This window comes from Podarcis vaucheri (genome assembly GCF_965113315.1).
Source record: "Podarcis vaucheri genome assembly, chromosome: 2".
Taxonomy (NCBI): domain Eukaryota; kingdom Metazoa; phylum Chordata; class Lepidosauria; order Squamata; family Lacertidae; genus Podarcis; species Podarcis vaucheri.
In genome coordinates, this window is record NC_138760.1 from 123,715,833 (window position 1) to 123,739,797 (window position 23,965).

Consider the following 23,965-nt stretch of genomic DNA (forward strand, 5'->3'; position numbering starts at 1 on the left):
AAGCACCCTTTTCATTTTCCAAAATGCTTCATCATCTTTATTTTATTTACCTTTTTTAATTTTAATTTTATTTTATTCCAAACAACCCTCTGATGGAGATTATATTTTCATTTTTCAGAAGGGGCATTGCTGAGGCTCAGAGACAGAGGCTCCCCCCAACTCACAGAATTGGTCCACGGCACTGGGGGCTTGTCCCCCCAGCGGGGTCTCTTATCTGCCCCCAAGACGGAGACTGCGTTTTCCCCGGCTTCCAAACACTTCAGAGTCTTGTCCCCGTTATGGATCCTCTCGTGTCGAATGAGGGTTGACTGGTGACTGAAGCTCTTCCCGCACTCGGAGCATTTGTAGGGCTTTTCGCCCGTGTGAGTCCGGTTGTGCGCGATGAGGGACGACCGGTCGCTGAAGCTCTTCCCGCAGTCGGCGCACGAGTATGGCTTCTCCCCCGTGTGGGTCCTCTTGTGGGTCGTCAGGGTGGAGCGGTCGCTGAAGCTCTTCCCGCAGTAGGGGCACTTGTAGGGCTTCTCGCCGGTGTGGATCCTCTCGTGCTTGACCAGGTGGGGCCTCTGGCTGAAGCTCTTCCCGCAGTCCAAGCACTTGTAGGGCTTCTCGCCAGTGTGAGTCCTCTCGTGCAAGATCAAGTGCGACCGCTGGCTGAAGCTTTTCCCGCAGTCCAAGCATTTGTACGGCTTCTCCCCGGTGTGGATTCTCTGATGAGTGATGAGGACGTTCCTGCGGCAAAAGGTTTTCCAGCAAACTGAACATTTGTACTGGGACTCACCCGTCAGTGTCCTCTCGTGCACTATGAGATCAGACCTCAGCCTGAGAACTTGCCCCAACTGAACCCCTGCGTTTTCCTGCTCACCTTTCAGGGCGGCTGGCTGTGGCGCGATGCTGTCGTCCAGGTCCTCGTACCCACCCTGAGAATTAATGAATTTCCCGCCTTGTGCTTCTGGTTTGTTTCCTTGCAGGCTCTCAGAGTCCTCTGCTGGACTGGCGATGTTTTGCTCGTCTTCCCTTGACAACGCTACAAACGGCTCCAGTTCCTCAGTGTTGCCTGGGTGATTCCTCTCCTTCCGACGTGTCCCCGCAGAACATGCTAGAATGGGGGAAATAATCCAGGTGTTATTATCCTCTGCTAAAAGAGAAAGTGGGCAAAAATCAGGCTCAAGACAGGAAGGAAGTGAATGGTGCGGTAGTGACGCCCGCCCTGTGGAACACCCTCCCACCAGACGTCAAGGAAATAAACAACTATCTGACTTTTAGAAGACATCTGAAGGCAGCCCTGTTAAGGGAAGTTTTTAATGTTTGATGTTTTATTGTGTTTTTGATATTATGTTGGAAGCTGCCCAGAGTGGCTGGGGAGGCCCGGCCAGATGGGCAGGGTATAAGTAATAAATTATTATTATTATTATTCTGGAAAAGACAAAGTTATCTTCTCACCACCAGCTGCCCATGACTCACTTTGGGACAATCTGTTAAGATGGAGAGCAGAAGACTGATGTAATTATTTCTAAACGATTGAAAAACTTAATGTTTATTATTTATATTGCATGAACTGTTTTTGACAGGGTTGGGGGTATGTGGGGTTTGTTCGTTATATGTATTTTTAAAAACTGGTGGGGGGGGAGATTTGGGAAAAGCCACAGGAATGAAGATCAGCTTTTCAGGGTTGCTCCTCTCCTCCCCCCTAATGCCATATGCAAATCCTACTAATGTCTCAGGAGATGTTGAACTCACCTTCACCGGATGGGTTTTTTGTGTGTGTAATGAAGATTTTATACTTGTAAATATGAAACTTAACCGACAACATAGCTAGCACAGACAAAGTTCGTCAGCTCAGTGCACAAAACGGTATTTGAAACAGGATTTCAAAGCAGTACCTAAATTTGGGGGTCTTTAATAGGTTTTGCAACTTGTCCTTTGACACAAACTCTCACCTCAGAGCTGCACATTGAAGCAAGTAAGAGATGCCATTTAGTTTTCCCAGAAAATTTTAGCTGATATAGATTTTGTTATTTTAAGGAGTCAAAAATGTTCATAAATACTAATAAAAATATATGGGCCCTGATGGCACAAAATTAGACCAGGATGAACATGTCCTCTCAGATTAGCTGATGATATAGACAACTACTTGTAGCTGGTGCTGGATCACATGTGTGAAACATTCAGTTTTTATTTTTATGGCTAGCGGCCTCAAAAGCTGGAAGGAGGCCGGGCATCTCTGGACCTTTGAGAGGGCCTAATCAGAATACAGTGGTACCTTGGTAGTCGAATGCTTTAGTTGTCGAACAAATCGACTCCCAAACGCTCACAAACCCGGAAGTGAGTGTTCTGGTTTGCGAATCCTTTTGGGAAGCTGAACATCCGACGTGACTTCCGCAGCTTCCGTTTGGCTGCAGGAAGCTCCTGCAGCCAGTTGGAAGCTGTGCCTTGGTTTTTGAACTGTTTTGGGAGTCAAACGGACTCCTGGAATGGATTAAATTCGAGAACCAGGATACGACTGTATCTGGGTTCGCCACCCATTCTCCCAGCGAGCCGCTGCAGCTTCAACATTCCCTTTTGCGACTTCAGAGCACCATTTTTTTTAAAAAAAGAAGACAACAAAATAAAAACAAAAACCTTACCAAGCAAGGTGGCATCTCTGTTGGCCTCTTGCTTGATCTTCCTGAAGTGAGGCCTGGGCCAGGTATCTGGTGGAGCCCGTTCTGCCTCAGGAAAGGCCCATACCGCCTCCTTGAACAGCACATAAGACAGAAACAGTGAGGGTCTCACTTAAATAAATAATACCAGCACTCAGAATGTCGTGTTAAGATCTAAAAATGCCTGGCCATCCTCTTATTGCAGGGCCAAGCTACACATTGTGTTGAAAACTAGCCTGCTTAGCAGCCCTACTTTTATTTCAGAGAAAAAGTGTCCGCAGGCCCTCTGATCACATCTGCATTCCAGATTGGTGGACCCGCAGCTCGCTTTTCCTCCAAACAAAAGGCGGGTGCCATGTTTCTGTTGACAATCACCCCTGCCCTCTACCCAACGGGAATCCTTGTTTCTCAATTTGATTCTTTTACATAGTTTTGTATGTTTTGTGAAATTTTATGCATTGTGACTTGCTGTTATTTTTATTGATTACAGTAATTCTTTACTGTAATTCATGGGTAGACAAACTAAGGCCCGGGGGCCAGATCTGGCCCAATTGCCTTCTAAATCTGGCCCACGGATGGTCTGGGAATCAGCGTGTTTTTACATGAGTAGAATGTGTGCTCTCATGGCTTTAGGGATAGCCACGCAAGGCTTCTTGAGCGCAGCCGGAGCGCTCCTGCCTCTTCACTCAAGAGCCTTTGCGTTGCTTTCCTGTTTCTTGTTTTCCTCCTCTAAAAACTAGGTGTGTCTTATGGTCCGGTGCGTCTTATAGAGCGAAAAATATGGTACACAGAGCAGATGCGGCCTTATGGTTCGGTACAAAGCCACTGGAATGAACCATATTAGGGCTGTAGCTCAGAGCATCTGTGTTGCATGCAGCAGATGGGAATGTCCTCTGCCTAAAAACCCTGCAGAGCCCCTGCCAATCCGTGTAGACAATACTGAGCTGGGTCTGACTCAGCATGGGCCGTTTATTACGCTAAAACCTCTCACCTTCCCTCCGAGTCTCTCGTCCTCCTGCTGCCTCAGTAGGAACTCCTCTGCCAGGGCAACAACTTGGGCACAGGTCTCCGGGCGACATTCCTTGACCCAGCTCTGCATCTCCGAGGGCAGGACGGCCAGGAACTGCTCCAAGATCACCAGCTCCAGGATCTGCTCCTTGCTGTGCCTCTCGGGCTTCAGCCACTGGTGGCAAAGCTCCCGGAGCCGGGTGCAAGTCTCTCGAGGCCCCTCCTGGTAGGCGAACTGCCGGAAGTGTTGCCGCTGTGCGTCAGGACCAATCTCCTCTTCCTTCACTTTCCCACTCTCTCTTTCCTCTTTGGCCAGCAGGTCGTTGGCTTCTCTCCTGGGATGTGGCGGGAAAGGGACTTGGCGTGGCCTGGCGCCACCTGGAGACAGGCCAGCTTGGGCCTCGTCCCGCAACGCCAACGTCCGCTGGTGCCGGTCTCTCCCGTCAGAGTGGGAAGACTCCATCGCTCTGAGGAACTCCTGCAGCTGGGCCTCCCATGGCTGCTGCGGTCCCTTCTGTGGCTCCTGCTTGACGTGGCCCGACACGTTTCTCTCCCAGAATTCCCTCATACTCCCATCCTGCATGGCACGAGAGCCTTTCCCCACTTCGGCTGGGTCTGGCTCCTCCACTTTCATCCTTTGCTTTAGCATAGTACCAGGCGGTAGGCTCAAGGTCAACGTATCTCCTGGCTCGGCGGACATTTTCCTTTTTCAAGCCAATGGCGGGCGAAGCTCGAGCTGCGGCTAGCCAGTCCCACAAAAAAGCTTTTGCTGCAAAAGGCAGGGGGGGGAAAGAAAGAACCTAGGTGCTTCTGTGATAAGAATTTAAAAGTCTTAGATATATAATAAATGTTCAGAAATGTACCAAACAAGCACGTACATAGATCAGCACAGGAAGACCGACCTGAAACCATGTTTGATTCCCAAACTGACCAAATGTTTTCTCTGCAAGGTCAAAGGAAAATGGAAAAGCCTCCCCATCGTCTTTTCCTTCACAAATCCTGTCTTAATCCTGTGTATCTGAAGAAGTGTGCATGCACACGAAAGCTCATACCAAGAACTAACTTAGTTGGTCTTTAAGGTGCTACTGGAAGGATTTTTTTTTATTTTGACTATGGCAGACCAACACGGCTACCTATCTGTACCTGTCTTAAGGGTATGTCTGTCTGTGTTTGAATAGGGTGAACCTGTGACCTGGCTAAGTATTCATCATTACAAAAGACTGGCCAGGCTCCCCAGGTAATCCAGTCAGGTGACCATTAACAGGTAACCTGGCAGACAGGAGCTAAACAACGCATTTCTGCTGTAGACCGCCTTTTCTGTGATGTATGTATGATGTATGGAGAGGTGGTCTGGAGCTCCAGGGCGGGGAATTTAAAATGTCTATATAAAGGCAGGCACACCTTTGTTCGGGGTCCTCCTCCATCCTCCTGTATGTGAGGGGAGCACCCTGTTGCAACAGATCAATAAAGATCAGGCTTACTAGCTGCTTTGCTTCTCAATATTCTCTGGTTGGCCTCTGTTATTTTCTCCTAGCAATAGGGAACCCACTTAAGGACTCTACATGGGCTCTTGTGTCCCCCATAAGGGAAGAAGGGCAGATGTTTTGTTTACAACACTTCACTGGAAAGAAAGGGGTGCCCAGAGAAAGATTTTTGGTCCTCTTAGCCGCAAAGAATCAGATGTGGAGCAACTTTGGTTCTCCAGACGCTCCTGAACTACATACAATTCCCTTCATCACTGGCCACCGGCCAACGTTTTCTGGGGCTGATGGGAGTTGTGGTGCGGCAGCGAGAGACGAAGTTCCTTCTCCTGTCGTGCACAAAGGCTTTTGGAGGGTGGAATCAGAAGCCTAATAAATTAGATCTGCCTGTGCTTCATAGCTCCTCATAGTAAGAGTCTGCCTGCTAGATCAGGTCAAGGGGAACATAGCTGTTAATGTTTCCCTTTTTAAAGGGAAATTCCCTTATTCCGAATAGGATTCCGCACAAGAAAAGGGAAAAGTTGACAGCTATGAATGGGAAACCTTCAAGCAGGACAAGAGCACAAAAAAGCATTTCTGCCTCCAGCCTTTACGGATAGTAGCACAGATAGATTTCTCTTCCCCGAATTTGTCCAATTCTCATTTAAAGCCACCCAAGCTGGTTGTCATCACCAGAGTTGATGATGATGATGATTACTACTACTGCTATTCATTATCCTCTACTGAAATTATTATTGTTATAAGATAATAATAATTTATTATTAATTATTTGTACTTTTATTATTTTTATTTATTATAAAAATCCTCCTCATTTATTGGGCTTATTATAGCTATAATTTATTATTATCCTTATTTATTGTATTATTATTATTATTATTAATGCTCTGTCACGAGAGTAATTAATAATTATTATTAATACTCTGTCACAAGAGACTTGACATCTTTCCACAGGGCCTGCAAGACAGAGTTGTTCCACCAGGCCTTTGGCCAAGGCAGCGTCTGACCCCCTCCTTTGGTAATCCTCACAGAACTCTGGCCCAATGGTTGCCATTAATTTGATTTTGAATTGATTTTAGAATGCTGTATTACTTTTATTGTTGTTAGCCGCTCTGAGCCCGGCTTCGGCTGGGGAGGGCGGGGTATAAATAAAATTATTTATTTATTTATTTATTATTATTGATATTCATTATCCTCTACTGGAATTATTGTCATAATTTATTACCATCATTATTTAATTGTACTTTTATTATTTTTATTTATTATCAAAATCTTCCTCATCATTTTTTGGGCTTATTATAGCTATAATTTATTATTGTTGTTGTTGTTGTTGTTGTTATTGTTATTATTACTATTCATTATCTCTACTGGAATTATTGTTATAATTTATTACCATCATTATTTATTTGTACTTTTATTATTTTTACTTATTATCAAACTCTTCCTCATTTTATTTACTGTATTATCAAAATCTTCCTTATCTTTTTTTAGGCTTATTATAGCTATAATTTATTATCATCATCATTTATTGAAATAAATGATGATGATGATGATGATGATGTATTGGAACTATCTTAATCATTTATAGGATTTCTCACCTATCCACAGCACGCTCCCGGTGTGGGTTACAAAAATAGGATTAAACTTTTGTTAAAACAATGTACAATTACAAGAAGAGGGTGAATCCCAGAAACACACCTCTCAGGTGCAGAAGGGCAAGGGAAAAGAGGAACATTGAAAGCTTATGCAACAAAGGTGGCAGCTGCCCTCCCTTAAACCTCGCCTTTTCGTTTAATATTAGCAGACAACAATATGCAAACAAAATACACTTAACAATGCAAGCCAGCTTAAAACAAAACACAATATTTGTAGTCACTTATCACCATTGTATACTATATAAGTCACAGTGTTCCACATTTAAGTATATTTCAATGGAGGGGTTTGGGCTGGATGCAAATGGTAGAATCATAGAATCATAGAATCATAGAGTTGGAAGAGACCACAAGGGCCATCGAGTCCAACCCCCTGCCAAGCAGGAAACACCATCAGAGCACTCCTGACATATGGTTGTCAAGCCTCTGCTTAAAGACCTCCAAAAAAGGAGACTCCACCACACTCCTTGGCAGCAAATTCCACTGTCGAACAGCTCTTACTGTCAGGAAGTTCTTCCTAATGTTTAGGTGGAATCTTCTTTCTTGTAGTTTGGATCCATTGCTCCGTGTCCGCTTCTCTGGAGCAGCAGCAGAAAACAACCTTTCTCCCTCCTCTATGTGACATCCTTTTATATATTTGAACATGGCTATCATCTCACCCCTTAACCTCCTCTTCTCCAGGCTAAACATGCCCAGCTCCCTTAGCCGTTCCTCATAAGGCATCGTTTCCAGGCCTTTGACCATTTTGGTTGCCCTCCTCTGGACACGTTCCAGTTTGTCAGTGTCCTTCTTGAATTGTGGTGCCCAGAACTGGACACAGTACTCCAGGTGTGGTCTGGTACCTTTAATTAATTGTGCAGGTACCTTTAATTAATTGTGCAAAAGAGGTTCTTTCAGCTTGGCATACATGCTGTGCTAGCAGTGGCGTAGCGTGGGTTGTCAGCACCCGGGGCAAGGCAAGTAATTTGCGCCCCCTAACCCGTGGATTTGCGCCCCCTAACCCGTGGATTTGCGCCCCCTAACCGGTGGATTTGCGCCCCCTAACCATAACCCCCAGATGCTGCGCCCGGTGCGGCCAGCCCCCCCTGCACCCCCCACGCTACGCCACTGTGTGTTAGCAGACGTGCCTGCTTTTGCACACACATTATTAAAGGTGCAAAAAAGCTCTGCCGTCTTTGCAGCAGGTCACCCGCATACATTCAGAACCAGCAAAAGCTGGGGAGGAAGGAAGCGTAAAAGGTGAGGCCCATTGACCAAATCATCCCTTCCTAGTAGGTATACTAAGATTAGGAATCTTGTGTTTGGATGGGAGGCTGCACTGAGCAATGCACTAGCCCTCAAGGAATTCCGTTGGGGGCGCGGAAAGAGAACAGGTTTGGAAAGAGAAGCTCCCGTGCATTTTCATGCTCTCACCTGACCCTTTTGCAAGGCTTTCTTCCGCCCCTTCCCCTCCTTCGATTTCGCCTTGGCCGCGCCTGGGAAATTCAAACTCCGCTTGGGTTTCCCCCAGTAGAATAAGGAGGAAATGATCACACAGAGATGCCCTCGCCAAAAAATCCACAGAGTACAGGGAGAAAAGGGAAGAGCGACCCATCTCATGGTGCGAATAGCAAATTCCCGGGTTCACGTTGGAGAAACCATAAAATATATATATATCGGTGCCAACGCCCTGTTTATAGATACCTATGGGGAGATGCAGGATTTTACCGCGGTTTCCCAGCAGGTAACATAAAAGTAACAATGGGAAAAAGATCGGTAACTCCACTCTTATTTGGTGCATAAAATTTCAAGGTTGTGAGGGTTTTTAATAGGGTTTTTAAATAAGCCTGACCTTGCAAATAATCCCAATGCAAATTTAGTCTATTACCCGTCAGATGGGCGGGGTATAAGAAATAAATAATTATTATTATTATACTATTACAGGTTGTTGGGTGGGGTGCTCTAGCCTACAGCAACCCTGCAGTGTAGTCCAATGTTAATGTTGCAGGTTGGGGGCCAGGCTGAGACAGACTCGCAGAACTATAAAACCGGAGAGATGGATGGGACCCTAACGGTCATCTAGTCCAACCCCCTGCAATGGGTAGTTAATTGCAACAACAACAACCCTGCAATATAGGCGCACTGTTATCATATCCCTTTTCCAGGCTGAAGGTGGGGCTGGAGCTGAGTTGCGACCACACAAAAGCCTTGCCATGGAGTCCAGTGCTGCAATGACCCCTGCATTTCAGCCACAAGTGGATGAAACTTCCGCACACAACCACCCTGAAATGTAGTTTGGTTTTAGGTCGGGAGCTCAGGCTGGGGCTGGTTTGGATCTGCAGCCAAAAAAAGTCTCCGCTTTGAGCTGTAGCAAAGGCTTCTTAAACTGCCCTCCTTCCTTCCTCCTATCCAGTCCATAGCTGTCAACTTTCAGATTTGAAAATAAGGAATCAGCAGCCTCACCTGTCCCGGGGACAGTCTACGGGATATCTAACAATCCGGGATAGCAGCGGGAAGCGGCGCTGGAATAAGGGAATTTCCTGCAAAAAAACGGGAAGGTTGACAGCTATGATCCGGTCCAAATCCAGCTCTCGGCTGCACACAGAAGCTTTGTGCTTCTTCTCAATGCAGAGTTGCTCTGCTGTTGTTCAAACCCTAAAGAACGCAAGTAGTGTGAAATATTAAGCGGCACAGGGTTAACCAGTGGAACTCACTGCCACTGTCTTAGATGCGCTGAAAAGGGGATTAGACCAAGTGATAGAGGAGAAGGCTTTCAACAGCCACTGTTAATGATGGATCAGAATTGGTACCCGGTGCTGAGGATCAGGAGAAGTGGAGCACTCCTAGGGTCAGGTTCTGCCTTCGAGCTTCCCAAAGGCTGACCACTGTTGGAAACTGGGTACTAAGGAGGCCTTTATTTTCATCCAGCAAGGCTCTTATTATTACATGCAAACGAGGCCCATCTATGCTGCTGTGGGTTGTCTTTAGGAATGGGGGGGGGGGCTTTACCAAATTACAGCTACGATAAAATATTGGTTGGGCAGCATTTTTTGGGGGGGGGGTGGAGAGTGTGGCCCACCTAGAAGTTGTTGGGACTCCTGTCTCACATCACTCAGCATGGCCAATGGTCAGGGATGATGGAAGTTGCAGGTTATAGGTTTCCTCTCCATCTTCGAAACTAGAAACGCATGCTGCGCCACTCTTCACTTTTTGAAAGAAAATCTCTACGGTGCAGCCTCTCCCACAAATCAGAGGTGGGCAGACATTACATAGAAAGCCACTATTGGCTCATAGAGATAGAAAAGGGTTGAGTCACGAACTACCCCCATCGGCTTCCGGTTTGGGAGCTCCATTCATTTTATTCTGTTGAAAGTGATCAAAGCCCTGAGTGCCTTCTGAAAGAAAATATAATGTAGGGACATAGGAAGCTTCCTTCTACAAGAGTCCAGCTGGCTCAGTACTGCAGCAGCTTTTCAGACTGGAGGATTTCTCTCTCAGCCAGAGACTGAATCTGCAACGCAGATACTCTGCCCCTTAGCTAGGATCCGTCCCGCCCCCACCCCAGAAAGTGCTTGCTGAATGCTATTGGTTGAGTGGTGCACAATTTTCCCCCCTGCATTCCAATGTCTGGTCTCTTATTTTGATGCATTCTCCGATTATTTCAGGTGCAAGTTTACTCGGAAGTAGGTCCCACTGTCTACAATGCATCTTACTTTCTAGGTAGACGTAGGGGTGGGGATTGCAGTTCAGTCCTATCATACGTGTCTACTATGAAGCAAGTTCATTAAATTCAGTGGGGCTTGCTCCCAGGCACCGTATATTTCGCTCTATAGGACACACTTTCCCCCCTCCAAAAATGAAGGGGAAATGTGTGTGCATCCTATGGAGCGAATGCAGGCTTTCGCTGAAGCCTGGAGAGCAAGAGGGGTCGGTGTGCACCGACCCCTCTCGCTCTCCAGGCTTCAGGAAGCTATCTGCAAGCCTGTGGAGCCCGGTGGGAACTCCCACCGGGCTCCCAAGGCTTGCGGATAGCAGCCTGCAGCCCAAAGCTGTTCTAGTTTCGGGATGGTTGCGCAAAGCCTCCGCTGTACAGCCCTCCGTCTTGCTGTTCTAGCTTCGGGATGGCTGTGCAAAGCCTCCACAGGAGGCTTGAAAAGATGTCCCCGAAGCCTCAAGCCTTTGGAGTGCAGCTGTGCTCCAAAGGCTTCAGGGATCTTTGAGGTTGGCAGTGGGGGAAAACAGCACTTCCCCCCACCGCCAGCCCCACAAGCTCAGGGGGCAGCGGCAAGGCTGTGTGCAGCCTTTGTGCTGTTCCCCGACCTGCTCTTGAACGCACCTTGCTTTTGAGGGGGAGAACAAGAAAAAAAAAATTTCCCCTGTTCTCCCCCTCCTATGGTCCGGTGCGTCCTATAGTGTGAAAAATACGGTAAGTAAGTGTATTGCAGCCTGTGGGAGTAAGCCCCACAGAACTGAGACTTGCTTCCAAGCAGACAGGAAGCAAAGTCCTCCTTAACAAAATGAGTCTATTTTTTTGCACTCTCAGCCTGCTCTTTGGGTTATAAAAATGCCCATTCAGTCCAAGGTTGTGTGGTGCAGCATTCAAACCCTAACTCAGCCAGGTAGTGAGTGAACTTGTGGCAGTCAGCCTAACTTTCCTTACAGGATTATTTTGAGGACAAAACAGGGGGAGAGAGAACCAGTGTGTCACCTTAAATTCCTCAGAGGAACAGCAGCTTATCATTGTAATAATACCAATCCATTCTTATAATAAATACTACTTAATATTGGTATAGCGCTTTCAAGTGCTCTAAAGTGCTTTACACCTGTCATCTAGTCGTAATCCTTCACAACAACGCTGTAAGGCAAGCCAGCATGATTCTCACCCAATCTGCAAGGGACATGTCTGGAGGGATTGAACCTATAGCCCTCTGAGGAACATCCCACAAAGTTCCAGCCCTCTGGAATTTTCTGGCTGATTTTGATCCTCCTCTTGCAATTTCTCACTGACATAAGGGGCAAGAGGGTTGAACAAGTATTCTTTAAAATGAACGGAAAATGTATCCCAAACGAAGGGAGAGTTATTGTAATATGGGACAACCGGGGCAGAGTGCTGCCACAGCACAGAACAGGAATAGAATTCAGCACTGGCTGCAGAATTCTGCTTCCTGCGACTCTCCACTTGCTTTCTTTAAAGAAATAATTCAGGTCTCTGGTCCTTATGGGTGCAAGTATGTGCATGAAAAGTTGGGGCAATGCATGTTGAAGCATCAAAAGGTAGAGGAGAGGCTGGACAGGATTTTTTCAGGTCAGCACACATTTGTGTGTGTGTATGCATGCTTAGGGACGCGGGAGGCACTGTGGGTTAAACCACAGAGCCTAGGACTTGCCGATCAGAAGGCCGGCGGTTCGAATTCCTGCAATGGGGTGAGCTCCGGTTGCTCGGTCCCTGCTCCTGCCAACCTAGCAGTTCAAAAGCACATCAAAGTGCAAGTAGATAAATAGGTACCGCTCCGGCGGGAAGGTAAGCGGCGTTTCCATGCGCTGCTCTGGTTCGCCAGAAGCGGCTTAGTCATGCTGGCCACATGACCCGGAAGCTGTATGCCGGCTCCCTTGGGCAGTAAAGCAAGATGAGTGCCGCAACCCCAGAGTTGGTCACGACTGGACCTAATGGTCAGGGGTCCCTTTACCTTTATGCGTGCTTAAGTGGAAAAAATGGAATATGCAAAGCAAGAGCAATGACATGCAAAATTTTCACAACACATGTTGCAGAACTCAGCTTAAGGTGGAAACAGCGGTGTTGTTTATTTATTTAAACACGGAGTGCCCACCGACAGCCCTGGGACCAACCCAATGGTTTGCGGTCCCTGCCTCGCGTGGCTTCTTTCGTGCCTCGTACAGTCGGCAGCATGAGCAAAACTCTTCTCGCAGTGCGAGCCCCGATGCACTTTCTGCCTCTCTCCCGTGTGCCTCCTCTGGTGAGTGATGAAGAAGAAGAAGAAGAGTTTGGATTTGATATCCCGCCTTTCACTCCCCTTCAGGAGTCTCAAAGCGGCTAACATTCTCCTTTCCCTTCCTCCCCCACAACAAACACTCTGTGAGGTGAGTGGGGCTGAGAGACTTCAGAGAAGTGTGACTGGCCCAAGGTCACCCAGCAGCTGCATGTGGAGGAGCGGAGACGCGAACCCGGTTCCCCAGATTACGTGACTACCACTCTTAACCACTACACCACACTGGCTCTCTCTTGCTCACCACACTGGACCACCCTCTTGCTGAACTCCCTCCCGCAGACGGAGCATCCATAGGGCTTCTCTCCCATGTGGGTCCTCTCGTGGTTGGTGAGCTGCGACCGCTGGCAGAAGCTCTTCCCGCACTCCCCGCACTTGTAGGGCTTCTCCCCCGTGTGGATCCTCTCGTGCTTCATGCACGTGGAGCTCTGGCTGAAGCTTTTCCCGCAGTGCGAGCACCGGTACGGCTTTTCGCCGGTGTGGGTCCTCTTGTGCGTGTTCAGGTTAGACCTGTCGCTGAAGCTCCTCCCGCACTCGGCGCACGTGTAGGGCTTCTCCCCCGTGTGGACTCTCTCGTGCGACATGAGGTGCGGCTGCCGGCTGAAGCTCTTCCCACAGTCGGGGCACTTGTACGGCTTCTCTCCCGTGTGCATCGTTTTGTGGGTGATGAGGCGGTATTTGTAGCTAAAGTTTCGCCCGCAGTCCAGGCACTCGTACGGCTTCCCTCCGGTGTGAATCCTCTGGTGGGCGACCAATTCGGCCCTCCGCCGAAAGGCCTTCCCACACTCTAGGCATGTCTTCTCTCTCCCGCCTTTGGCGAGCATCTCTTGTACCTGTCTGTCGCCGCACGGCTCATAGAAGTGCTGGTAACAAACGATGGAGGCTGCCTCTCTTTCCTTATTTGAGAGGCCTCCTCACTGGCCCGCTGAAGCTTCGCCCTGATCCGGACGCTGGGAAAAGTTTGGCTCAACGTTCCCCGGCAGGACCCAGTACGGATGGAGATCCCTGGCCGTTTCTGGACAGTCCGTCTCTTCCTCCCAGCACCTCTTGCCACCTGCTTGGAGAAAAATAAATCCCAAAGGTGAGCACTCTCCTGCTCCAGGGGAGAAAAAGGGGGCTACAGGGCACAGAAATCGAGTCAGGGCCCAGGTCCAAATAGCTCAGTGTTAACTGCAATGACTGGCGGCTACTCTCCAGGGATGGCGTTGGGGGCATAGCTGTCAACGTTTCCCTTTTTTAAAGGGAAATTCCCTTATTCTGAATAGGATTCCTCACAAGAAAGGGGAAATGTTGACAGCTATGGTTCGGGGACATTTCCAGCCCAATCTCGAGATACTGTGGATTAAACCTGGGACAAAGCAGGTGGTGTGCCACTGAACTAGACTGTTTATTATTATTAAATGAAAGCTCAGAGTCTAGGGCACCACGGTGGCAACCCCTGCTTTATGGTATTGTTCGGGACCTACTAAAAATATTACTAAAGTTAATCCATGTACCAAAAATTGATTAAGGTGTGGAATAACTACAAGCAAAAATTAAGTCTCTTCACTTTTGACAAAAGCTTTTTGCAACAAGAAAATGCAAAGAATTGGGCAATTGGGGGGGGGTTAAAACGCATTGTAAGGCGTCTGTATGGGTGTATACTGTATTTAAAAATGGGGTAGCAGAGTTTTTAGGGGGCTAACCAGGTTGGGATAGCTGGGCTTTGAATGTCTTATGTAGATTTTTCAATTTCGTTGTTCTGTATGGGACAACGACAATAAAGATTATCGTATCGTAATTTAATTAGGGAATTCAATTAAGACATAGTCTGACATTATCAATGATACGGGACAGACCCAACCTCCATTTCCCCAATATTTACACACTAGGCTTGTAGTCTTGACTTTGACTGCAAAGAATGGACCCCTCTGTGGGCACCAACAGAATACGATTCACTGATTATGAAGGGAACAACCAAAAAAGGATTAAGCAAAATAGATGAAAATATTCTAGATACAGTGGAACCTTGGAAGCCGAATGTCTGTAAACTCAAATGTTTCAGCTCCCGAGCGACAGAAAACCGGAAGTGATTGTTCCAGTTTTTGAATGATTTTCGGAAGCCGAACATCTGGCGTGGCTCCCGCGGCTCCTGATTGGCTGCAGGGGTGCTCCTGCAGCCAATTGGAAGCCGCGCCTTGGAGGTCGAATGTTTTGGAAGTCGAACGGACTTCTGGAATGGATTCCATTCAACTTCCAAGGCACGACTGTATATATCTAACACATAATTCTTAGCATAGTTGGGGAAGGCATTTGGGGCAGGGAATTTTGTTGGAACAAAATTTGTCAACAAGGGGCAATACCTGCCTTCCAAACAGACACTATTAGTACTCAAGCAGTTTTTCTTTGCATAAATAAATTGATCTTTATTTACTTTCTAACATTTTATCCCATTTTCCCTCCAAACAGGTTGAGAGACAGCATGCAAGGCCCCTCCCCCATTTCATGTTCACAACAACCCTGTGAAGTAGGGGGGGGGGAGAGAGAGAGAGAGAGAGAGAGAGAGAGAGAGAGAGAGAGAGAGACCAGGCACCATGCAAAGGGCTTCCTGGGTGAATGAGGACTGAACCTCAGATCTCCTGAAACCATATACCATTTCATTTGTTAATTTCTGCATTTATATAGCCACCCCATGACAAGAGGTCCCTGGGCATGTTGTGGTGAAGGAGAAAAAGCACATTAAAAATACAATATCAAACAACAAAAACTCCTAACAAGTTAATTAAAAAGCTGAAACACAATTAAGAAGCACCGATTAAAACTCAGTTTATAACTGAGAGGCCCAGACAATAAAAAGCCAGTTATTTAAAGGGCCCAATAGGTAGCACCAGGCAAATAAAACCTCTCTGGGAAGGCTATTCAAGTACCAGGGTGCCACTTCTAAAAAGGTCCTGTCCCTAGTGGGGACTCTCATCCCTTCACCTGGCAGGAAATCTCTGAGCAGGGCCTCTGAGGAGGATCTTAAAAGTTCAGGTGAGGTACAACACGGGAGAAGGCACTTGACAAACACAGGCGCCGTCTCCTAATGATGTCGGCTATGTGTTCCTCTGGACACGAAATTTGTCCCCAACCTTTCAGCGGCTCTGCAATGTCTTTTTGGAATGGATTCTCTCATGTGCAGTAAGGCTTGGTCTCTGGGCGAAGGTTTTCCCACAGTCCAAGCACTTGTAAGGTTTCTCCCCTGTATGTATCCTTTCGTGCGTGTTCAGGTTGGAGCGATGGCTGAAGCTCTTCCCGCAGCCAGAGCAGTTATACGGCTTCTCTCTCGTGTGGGTCCTCCGGTGAACGAAGAAAGCCGACTTGTCGCGGAAGCACTTCACGCAATCCGGGCACTCGTGAGGCCTCTCCCCTGTGTGGATTCTCTGGTGTGAAAGGAGGCTGGAGCTCTGGGAGAAGCTCTTCCCGCACTCAGCACACCTGTACGGCCTCTCTCCAGTGTGGGCCCGTTTGTGCGCCGTCAGAGACGACCGGTCGCTGAAGCTTTTCTCGCACTCCAAGCACTTGAACGGCTTCTCTCCTGTGTGGATCCGCTCGTGAGTAATCAAGTTGGAGCGGTGGCTGAAGCTTTTCCCACAGTCTGAACACTGATAGGGTTTTTCCCTCGTGTGGGTTCTCCGGTGCACATCCAAAGCCGATCTGTCCCGGAAGCTTTTGGCGCAGTCAGGGCACTTGTGCGGCTTCTCGCCCGTGTGGATTCTCTGATGTCGAATAAGGACCGACTTGTGCCGGAAGCTTTTCCTGCAGTCCGAGCAGCTGTAGGGTTTCTCACCCGTGTGGATCCTCTGGTGTATAAGGAGCCCGGTTCTCCTGCTAAGGCTTTGCCCACAGATTGGGCACTTGCACAACTTCTCTTGCCCAAGGCTTATTTCATTTTCGGAATCGTGTCCAAGGGCTTTCCCGCATTCAAGGTCGGCCTTTGCCCCCTTGGCATTTCCCTCCGGTCCTTTCTCACCTCCCCAAGAATTCTTGACTGCACCCCCTTTCTTTCCCTCTTGGATTTCAGAAGTTACTTCCCGAACCGGGCATTGGGCAACGCTCCGTTTATCCCTTTCTGCCAACATCCCACGTGGATCGTCTTCCCCGGGACGTCCTGTCCAATTTTGCTCCACCACCAATGGCCTCTTCTGATCATCTGCTGGAAGAAGCAGAGCGTCCACATGTCAGTCTCTCTGTGCTAAGGGATGAAGGAACAGCAGGCCAAGCTCAACATCAGGAAGGAAGATCAGGGGCAGAACATGTGCTTTGCATGCAGAAAGTCCCAGGCTGTGAAAGATTCCTTGTCTGAATAATATTAATAATTATTATTATTATTTATTATTTATACCCTGCCCATCTGGCTGAGTTTCCCCAGCTGCTCTGGGCGGCTCCCAATCAAGTGTTAAAAACAATACAGCATTAAATATTAAAATCTTCCCTAAACAGGGCTGCCTTCAGATGTCTTTTAAAGATAAGATAGCTGCTTATTTCCTTCACATCTGAAGGGAGGGTGTTCCACAGGGTGGGTGCCACTACCGAGAAGGCCCTCTGTCTGGTTCCCTGTAACCTCACTTCACGCAATGAAGCTCTCAGTGCTGGACCTCAGTGTCCAGGCAGAACGATGGGGGTGGAGACGCTCCTTCAGGTATATAGGACCGAGGCCGTTTAGGGCTTTAAAGGTCAGCACCAGCACTTTGAATTGTGCTCAGAAACGTACTGGGAGCCAATGCAGATCTCTCAGGACCAGTGCCATGTGGTCCTGGCGGTCACTCCCAGTCACCTGTCTGGCTGCTGCATTCTGGATCAATTGCAGTTTTTGAGTCACCTACAAAGGTAGCCCCACGTAGAGTGCATTGCAGTAATCCAAGCGGGAGATAACCAGAGCATGCACCACTCTGGCAAGACAGTCTGCGGGCAGGTAGGGTCTTAGCCTGCGTACCAGGTGGAGTTGGTAGACAGCCGCCCTGGACACTGAATTAACCTGCGCCTCCATGGACAGCTGTGAGTCCAAAATGACTCCCAGGCTACGCACCTGGTCCTTCAGGGGCACAGTTACCCCATTCAGGACCAGGGAGTCCTCCACACCTGCCCGCCCCCTGTCCCCCAAGAACAGTACTTCTGTCTTGTCAGGACTCAACCTCAATCCGTTAGCCGCCATCCATCCTCCAACCGCCTCCAGGCACTCACACAGGACCTTCACCGCCTTCACTGGTTCTGATTTAAAAGAGAGGTAGAGCTGGGTGTCATCTGCATACTGATGAACACCCGGCCCAAACCCTGGAGAGCTGCTGCCAGTCAGATCAGGCAATGCTGAGCTAGATGAAGCAATGTTCTGACTCAGTATAAGGCAGCTTCCTGAGGAAAGTGGAGCCATGGTACTACCTGCCACAGTGAGAATCCTTGTGGCGATATAAGTAACAGGCGCCAAAGAGGGATTAGGTATCAGTAATGTCGGTTGTCGCCAGCTGATTATGCCAGACCCAATCCCCATTTTGTTCCTGGCTTCAGTCTTGAACTGCTACTTTTTGACTGGTGGGCCTTGAGCTCTGTCAGGCGTTTTCTGGGGCTGAATGGTTTGAGAACCTTTGCCCTAAAATTCTAGATAAATGCTAATTAGGAGGTTTCCTAAAAGGCGAGTTAGAAAGGGGTTGTAGCTAAGGCCAACCAAGTTGTAAAGCCACCAAATTTAATGGACATGACTAACAGGTTCATTCATTCCAATGGTTCTAACCCGACTCTGATGCAACTCTGATGTGAATTATGACTACTATTAGCAACAGGTAAGTTAAAAATTTATATCATCGCCATCATTAATATGAAAATACAGTGGTACCTGGGTTTGCAAACAGTCTGGTTTGCATACGTTTTGGATTACAAACATGTCAAACCTGGAAATGTGTGTCCCGGTTTGCAAACTTGTTTTGGATTACAACCCTTTTCATTATTTTATTTTATTTTTTATTCCGAACAAAAAAAATTTGGAGGCCCCATTGGCGAAAGCACGCCTTGGGTTACAACCTGTTTTGGTTTACAAACGGACCTCCAGAACGGATTATGGTTGTAAACCAAGGTACCACAGTAATAATAAATGGGACCTACAACAAAACATCACAATGTGTTTGTTTGTTTATTTAAGATTGTAAATAAATTTCCAATAAGATTGTAAGTAAACTTATTCCCAAAACATGTTTTCGAAACAGAGTACAACAGAAGTATCAGAAAACAAAATCTATAATAGAAATAAATATAGCAATTTAAAGGCAGACCTTGAAAACAGATTTAGTACACGCTGAAAAATTGTTGAGCCAAATATCTTCCAGCCGGCCGCTTTGACTTGCCCCGCTCCTAGTGTTCCATTGTTTCTTTTCTAACAGACACTCTCTGGTGAGTTACAGAGCACGCTCACTCTCTGTTTGGCTAGGTGCGGGGAGAGGTTACTGCCCCAATAGGCAATTTATGCAGTTCTTATGGGAGGGAGGGACATATTTCTCAACCACCTCCCTGGGGTAACTGTGGCTGGTCATCAGGTGCAAAGGACCCTCACCTGCACAGGTGGTTTCTCCATCCGCCTCTTGCTTGACCTCTCTGCTGAGCACCGCCTTCCAGGTGTCCAACGGCACCCGCTCTGCCTCTGAAGACTCGGCCGGTACCTCCTGAGACACCCCAGGGACCTGGAAAAATAAAAGCAGAAATAGAAATTAAGCGGTTGCTGAGGCCCGTTGGCATAAAAAGGTCCCTAAGAGTCAAAAGTGAAGCTGTCTGCTGTTTTTGTCCTGGAAGAGAGTGCTCATCCACAGCATACATTTTAAAGTGCTATGATACCACTTTAAACGGTCAAGGCTTCTCCCAAAGAATCCTGGGAAGTCGAGTTTGTTAAGGCTGCTGAGAGCTCTTTGGGGATACCCTACTCCCCTCCCAGAGCTATAATTCCCAGAGTTCCAGGGAAAAGGGATTGTTAATAAACCACTCTGGGAATTGTGGCCATGGGAGGGGGAAAGGGAGGCAGTCTCCTAAGAGCTCTCAGCGCCCTTGAAAACTGAAGCTCCCAGGAGTCTTCGGGAGAAGCCATATGGCTGCTCTAAATCTGTATTAACCAGGTTTTTCTTTCAAGTCCAGAGGGTGACAACACGAGAACGGGGCCTTCTCTGCAGTGGCTCCCCATCTGTGGCATGCTCTCCCCTGGGAAGTTCACATGGCACCTTCATTATATACCTTGTAAGCACCAAGCAGAAATGTTCCTTTTTAACCAGTCCTTTGGTTGATTTGATTGACATCCTATGCCCTTTTAAAATGGGGGAAGGGGGGTTATTGTTTTTGTTTGATTATGTATTTTGTGGTTTTATATTCTGATTTTATTCTGTGAGACACCCTGAGACCTGTGGGTATAGGGCAGTACAGTGCTACCTTGGGTTACCGACGCTTCAGGTTACAGACTCCGTTAACCCAGAAACAGTACCTCGGGTTAAGAACTTTGCTTCAGGATGAGAACAGAAATTGTTCAGTGGCGGCGCGGCGGCCCCATTAGCTAAAGTGGTGCTTCAGGTTAAGAACAGTTTCAGGTTAAGAACAGACCTCCAGAACGAATTAAGTTCTTAACCCGAGGTACCACTGTACAGTTGTACCTCGGAAGTCAAATGGAATCCGTTCCGGAAGTCCGTTTGACTTCCAAAACATTCATAAACCAAGGCGAAGCTCCTGCAGCCAATTGGAAGCTGCGTACGCTGCACTGGACATTTGGGTTCCAAAGAACGTTTGCAAACCGGAACACTCACGTCTGGGTTTGCGGCATGCGGGAGCCAAAATGTTCGAGTCGCAAGGCATTACTCAACCAAGCTGCGACTGTATATAGACTAATTTATTTTTATTAACCAAAAAATGACCTGGCTGAAACCACCTGGCTCACCTCCTCTTCCCATCTCTCCTCCGCTCGGGATTGCTGCAGCAAGAAGTCCTCAGCTAGGGCCACTGCTTGCGCGCAGGACTCGGGGCTCCCCTCCCTGACCCAGACCTGGACTTCCGGGGGCAGGACAGTCAGGAATTGCTCCAACACCAGCAGCTCCAGGATCTGCTCCTTGGTGTGCCTCTCCGGCTGCAGCCACTGTCGGCAAAGGTCCCGGAGGCGGCTGCAGACCTCGCGGGGGCCCTCAGCCGCCCAGTAGCAAAACTGCCGGAAGTGCTGGCGGACACTCTCCGCATCCAGGTCCTCTTCCTTTACCGTCCTAGGAAAGAGGACCTCGCCTTCGGCCCCCGAGCTCTTATGGGCTTCACCACTGGGCAGGAATTGAGCCCCTTCCTGCCTCCTCAGCTGCAGGCCTCTCTCTGACACTCCCTCCAAGGGAGGCAGATCGGCCTGAGAAATATCCCTCAGTGCAGATCCCGGCTGGGGGACCTTTCCTCGTTCCAAGTGCGGGGACTGTACCGCCTTCAAAAACCGCTGCCACTGAGTCTCCCAGCATCCTTGCGCTGCCCCCTCGGGCTCCCATTTGACATGGTCCAGTGCGGCACCTTCCCAGAATCCCTTGGCACTCTCAGGCTGGGCGGCACGAGGCTCTTTCCCTGTGCCGTTCCCTGGCTCGATATCCACTGGGTCCTGCTTCTCAGTCTTCACACCCAACTTTCTGATAGTCTCTGTGCCAAAATAGGACGCATCGCCACGATCTGCCGCCATTTTGGTTCCTGGTGGCCTGAATTGGGGTGTGTGAAATGAGCCTCCCACCAAATCAAATGCGGAAATAACAGGCCCTCCAGAGTTCACAGCTGGATTCTAGGTCAGGATCCTTTGCCTGAGGAAAAAAGAAAGAACAAAAGAATATTTCTGAATCAGGGGGGATAAGCAGGACCCGCAACAAAATTTTGTAGCGCCGACTGGGAACTGATAACATGGGTTTCCTTCTCCCAGGGTGCAAAGAATACTGCCAATTGATGCTGATTATTGCTTTTTCTTTAGATCTGTTATTTGCTTGTTGCCTGGAGGTCTCCAAGTGACTTGAAAAACACAAATAAATGTATGTTACTAGCCCAGAGGTGGAAAGAAGTCCCTACCAGAGAAGAATGGCAGATTAAACTGATGGAGTATTCCGAAATAGCAAAAATGACCGGAAGAATTAAAAACCAGGAGGAGCAAAATTTTAATAAGGAATGGGGGAAATATATACAGTGGTACCTCAGGTTAAGAACTTAATTTGTTCTGGAGGTCCGTTCTTAACCTGAAACTGTTCTTAACCTGAGGTACCACTTTAGCTAATGGGGCCTCCTGCTGCCGCCGCCATGCGATTTCTGTTCTCATCCTGAAGCAAAGTTCTTAACCCGAGGTACTGTTTCTGGGTTAGCGGAATCTGTAACCTGAAGCATATGTAACCTGAAGCATCTGTAACCCAGGGTGCCACTGTGATTTACTTTAAAAATCATTGTAAACAATTAAAATTATTAGTAGGATTGGAATGGAACTTGTAGTTTAACGTCAAACTATGGTTATAATGGAGATTTAATAGATTTGGATTAATAGAGAAGATGCAGGAGGAAAAAAGTTAACATAAGGACCCACAATGGGGACGAGGGAAGTCAAGGGGAACCTATAAAATTCTCTTTTTATTTTGGTTGTTTGACAAATGTTTGTAAATTTCAAAATCTGAAAAATTTAATATATATACATATACATATACGTGGGGGGGGGGAGGAAAAACACATAAATGTATTACCCCTTCAAAACCAAACCAAACCACTCCTCCTCAGTCCCCTTGGACTCGATATGGCTTTGATTGGTATGTTTTGTTACATTCCACGTCCCCATAAAGTGACTTGCTATTTCTTTGCAATGAAAGGCAGCCCCAAAATTTATTATTTTTACAAAAATGAAACAAATGCCCACTAGCACAATTTGTGCTCTGAAGCCCACCACACGAGGTGCCTGCCTGCATCAATCAATCAATCAATCAATCAATCAGTATTTACTGATTATTTTTCCCAGTTAAAGCTTTCTGCTGGTTTGATTCCCAGATGTTGCATGCCGCCTTGGAATGTTTTGAGAAAAGTGTGCTTTAGGAATTCATAAATCACTGCCCAGAAATGGAAAAAAAGTTGCAGTACCAGCCAAGTAGCTAATTAAATTAATGGATTATGCCAAAATGGCAAGGTTAACGGGTGCAATAAGAAACCGAGAATAATTTTTTTAAATTAAAAATCGGGGAGAATTTGTGGAATATTTGAAAAAACTCAATTTATGCAAATAAGCTCATTAGCAGGATTAGCGTAAAACAAGCAGTTAGATGTATTATTCAGAGAAACTAAAGAATAACTTAAAGATGGAGTAATGTGGAAAATGCAGTATGAAAATCAAAACTAAAAAGAGACCACAAAACGGGGGGAGGGAAGTCAAATATATGTGTACTAGAAATGTGCGGGATTTGTATCTTTGTAATTTGTTTGTCTGCATATCTTTCAAAAAAAATCCCATACATTTCTAGTACACATATATTTGGCTCCCCCCCCCCTTTTGTGGCTTCTTTTTATTTATATAGATCTAGAAATTCGTAAATCACATCTTCCTTTCCCTTTCCCTCCTCCTCTCTTTTGCGCTGCACGCAGCCCCACCTCCCAGCCCCTTGCAAGCGAGCTAACTCACCTGATCCCTCAAATCCTAGGAGATCCTCCCGCTTTCCGGAGATGCAATATATACAGTATATATTAAAAAGCTACTTTGGGTCTCCCCTCTCCCACCAGGCTTCCACCGGGAGAAGGCGGAGCAGGAAGTGACTCCGCACAGGCGCAACCCGTTTGCGGGGAAGTCTTTTCTGAGGATCGACCCTCTTCGGCGTCGCCCCTTTGGAGGTTGCAACCTGCACAAAACTGGGGTGGATCCCAGGATCATCTCCGCCCCGGACCCTGGGAGAAATAAAGGCCCGCGAGGCGGGCTGGGGGAAATGGAGGACATTCCTGGGAAAAGAAAGGGGGATTGGAAACGCGTGTCTTTCAAGGCTTGGATTGGAAATGCATGTCTTTCCCCCACCCCCCGTATATTTTTGTTTTCTTGCTGCTGGACTCCAACTCCCATCAGCCCCAGCTTACCATGGCCAGTGCTGAGGGATGACGGGAGTTGTAGTCCTAAAACAGCGGCAATGTTGCTCAGGTTGCAATTCCAAGAATTGGAAGTGTTGCAGGAATTTATGTATAGGTGGTGGGGGGGAGGGTGT

The 23,965-nt window shown here is 47.6% G+C and overlaps 2 protein-coding genes across 5 annotated transcripts; both read right to left on the reverse strand.

Moving 5' to 3' along the window:
• Nucleotides 1-8: 8 nt before the first annotated feature.
• On the reverse strand, nt 9-8,304 carry LOC309524803 (uncharacterized protein). Its single transcript, XM_082209864.1, has 4 exons — nt 8,191-8,304; nt 3,631-4,416; nt 2,625-2,733; nt 9-1,096 (listed from the first exon to the last, which is right to left on the reverse strand). Exons 2-4 carry the CDS (start codon nt 4,345-4,347, stop codon nt 108-110), a joined length of 1,815 nt encoding a protein of 604 aa, XP_082065990.1. The 5' UTR covers nt 4,348-4,416; nt 8,191-8,304; the 3' UTR covers nt 9-107.
• A 5,433-nt stretch (nt 8,305-13,737) lies between these two features.
• LOC309524759 (uncharacterized protein) lies at nt 13,738-23,692 on the reverse strand. Of its 4 annotated transcripts, none has more exons than XM_082209758.1 (5): nt 23,398-23,692; nt 20,680-21,559; nt 19,321-19,447; nt 15,872-16,935; nt 13,738-13,815 (listed from the first exon to the last, which is right to left on the reverse strand). In XM_082209758.1, the coding sequence occupies exons 2-4, from the start codon at nt 21,442-21,444 to the stop codon at nt 15,875-15,877; spliced, it is 1,953 nt and encodes a 650-aa protein (XP_082065884.1). In that variant the 5' UTR covers nt 21,445-21,559; nt 23,398-23,692; the 3' UTR covers nt 13,738-13,815; nt 15,872-15,874. The 4 variants fall into 4 exon arrangements, with proteins under 4 accessions (XP_082065884.1, XP_082065885.1, XP_082065886.1 ...); XM_082209759.1 differs by having other exon boundaries at nt 13,789-13,818; XM_082209760.1 differs by lacking the exon at nt 13,738-13,815 and having other exon boundaries at nt 14,369-16,932.
• Between the last annotated feature and the right edge of the window lie 273 nt (nt 23,693-23,965).

Bases quoted from the DNA above. Each gene is read 5' to 3' on its own strand.
- LOC309524803 (XM_082209864.1), bottom strand. From the start codon at position 4,347: ATGTCCGCCGAGCCAGGAGATACGTTGACCTTGAGCCTACCGCCTGGT. The intron at 2,734-3,630 runs GTGAGAGGTTTT...GTGCTGTTCAAG, and splicing joins ACGAGAGACTCGGAGGGAAG to GAGGCGGTATGGGCCTTTCC. The intron at 1,097-2,624 runs GTAAGGTTTTTG...CCCCCATTCTAG, and splicing joins CAGAGATGCCACCTTGCTTG to CATGTTCTGCGGGGACACGT.
- LOC309524759 (XM_082209758.1), bottom strand. From the start codon at position 21,444: ATGGCGGCAGATCGTGGCGATGCGTCCTATTTTGGCACAGAGACTATC. The intron at 19,448-20,679 runs GTGAGCCAGGTG...TTATTTTTCCAG, and splicing joins AGGAGAGATGGGAAGAGGAG to GTCCCTGGGGTGTCTCAGGA. The intron at 16,936-19,320 runs GTGAGGGTCCTT...TGCTTCTTCCAG, and splicing joins TGGAGAAACCACCTGTGCAG to CAGATGATCAGAAGAGGCCA.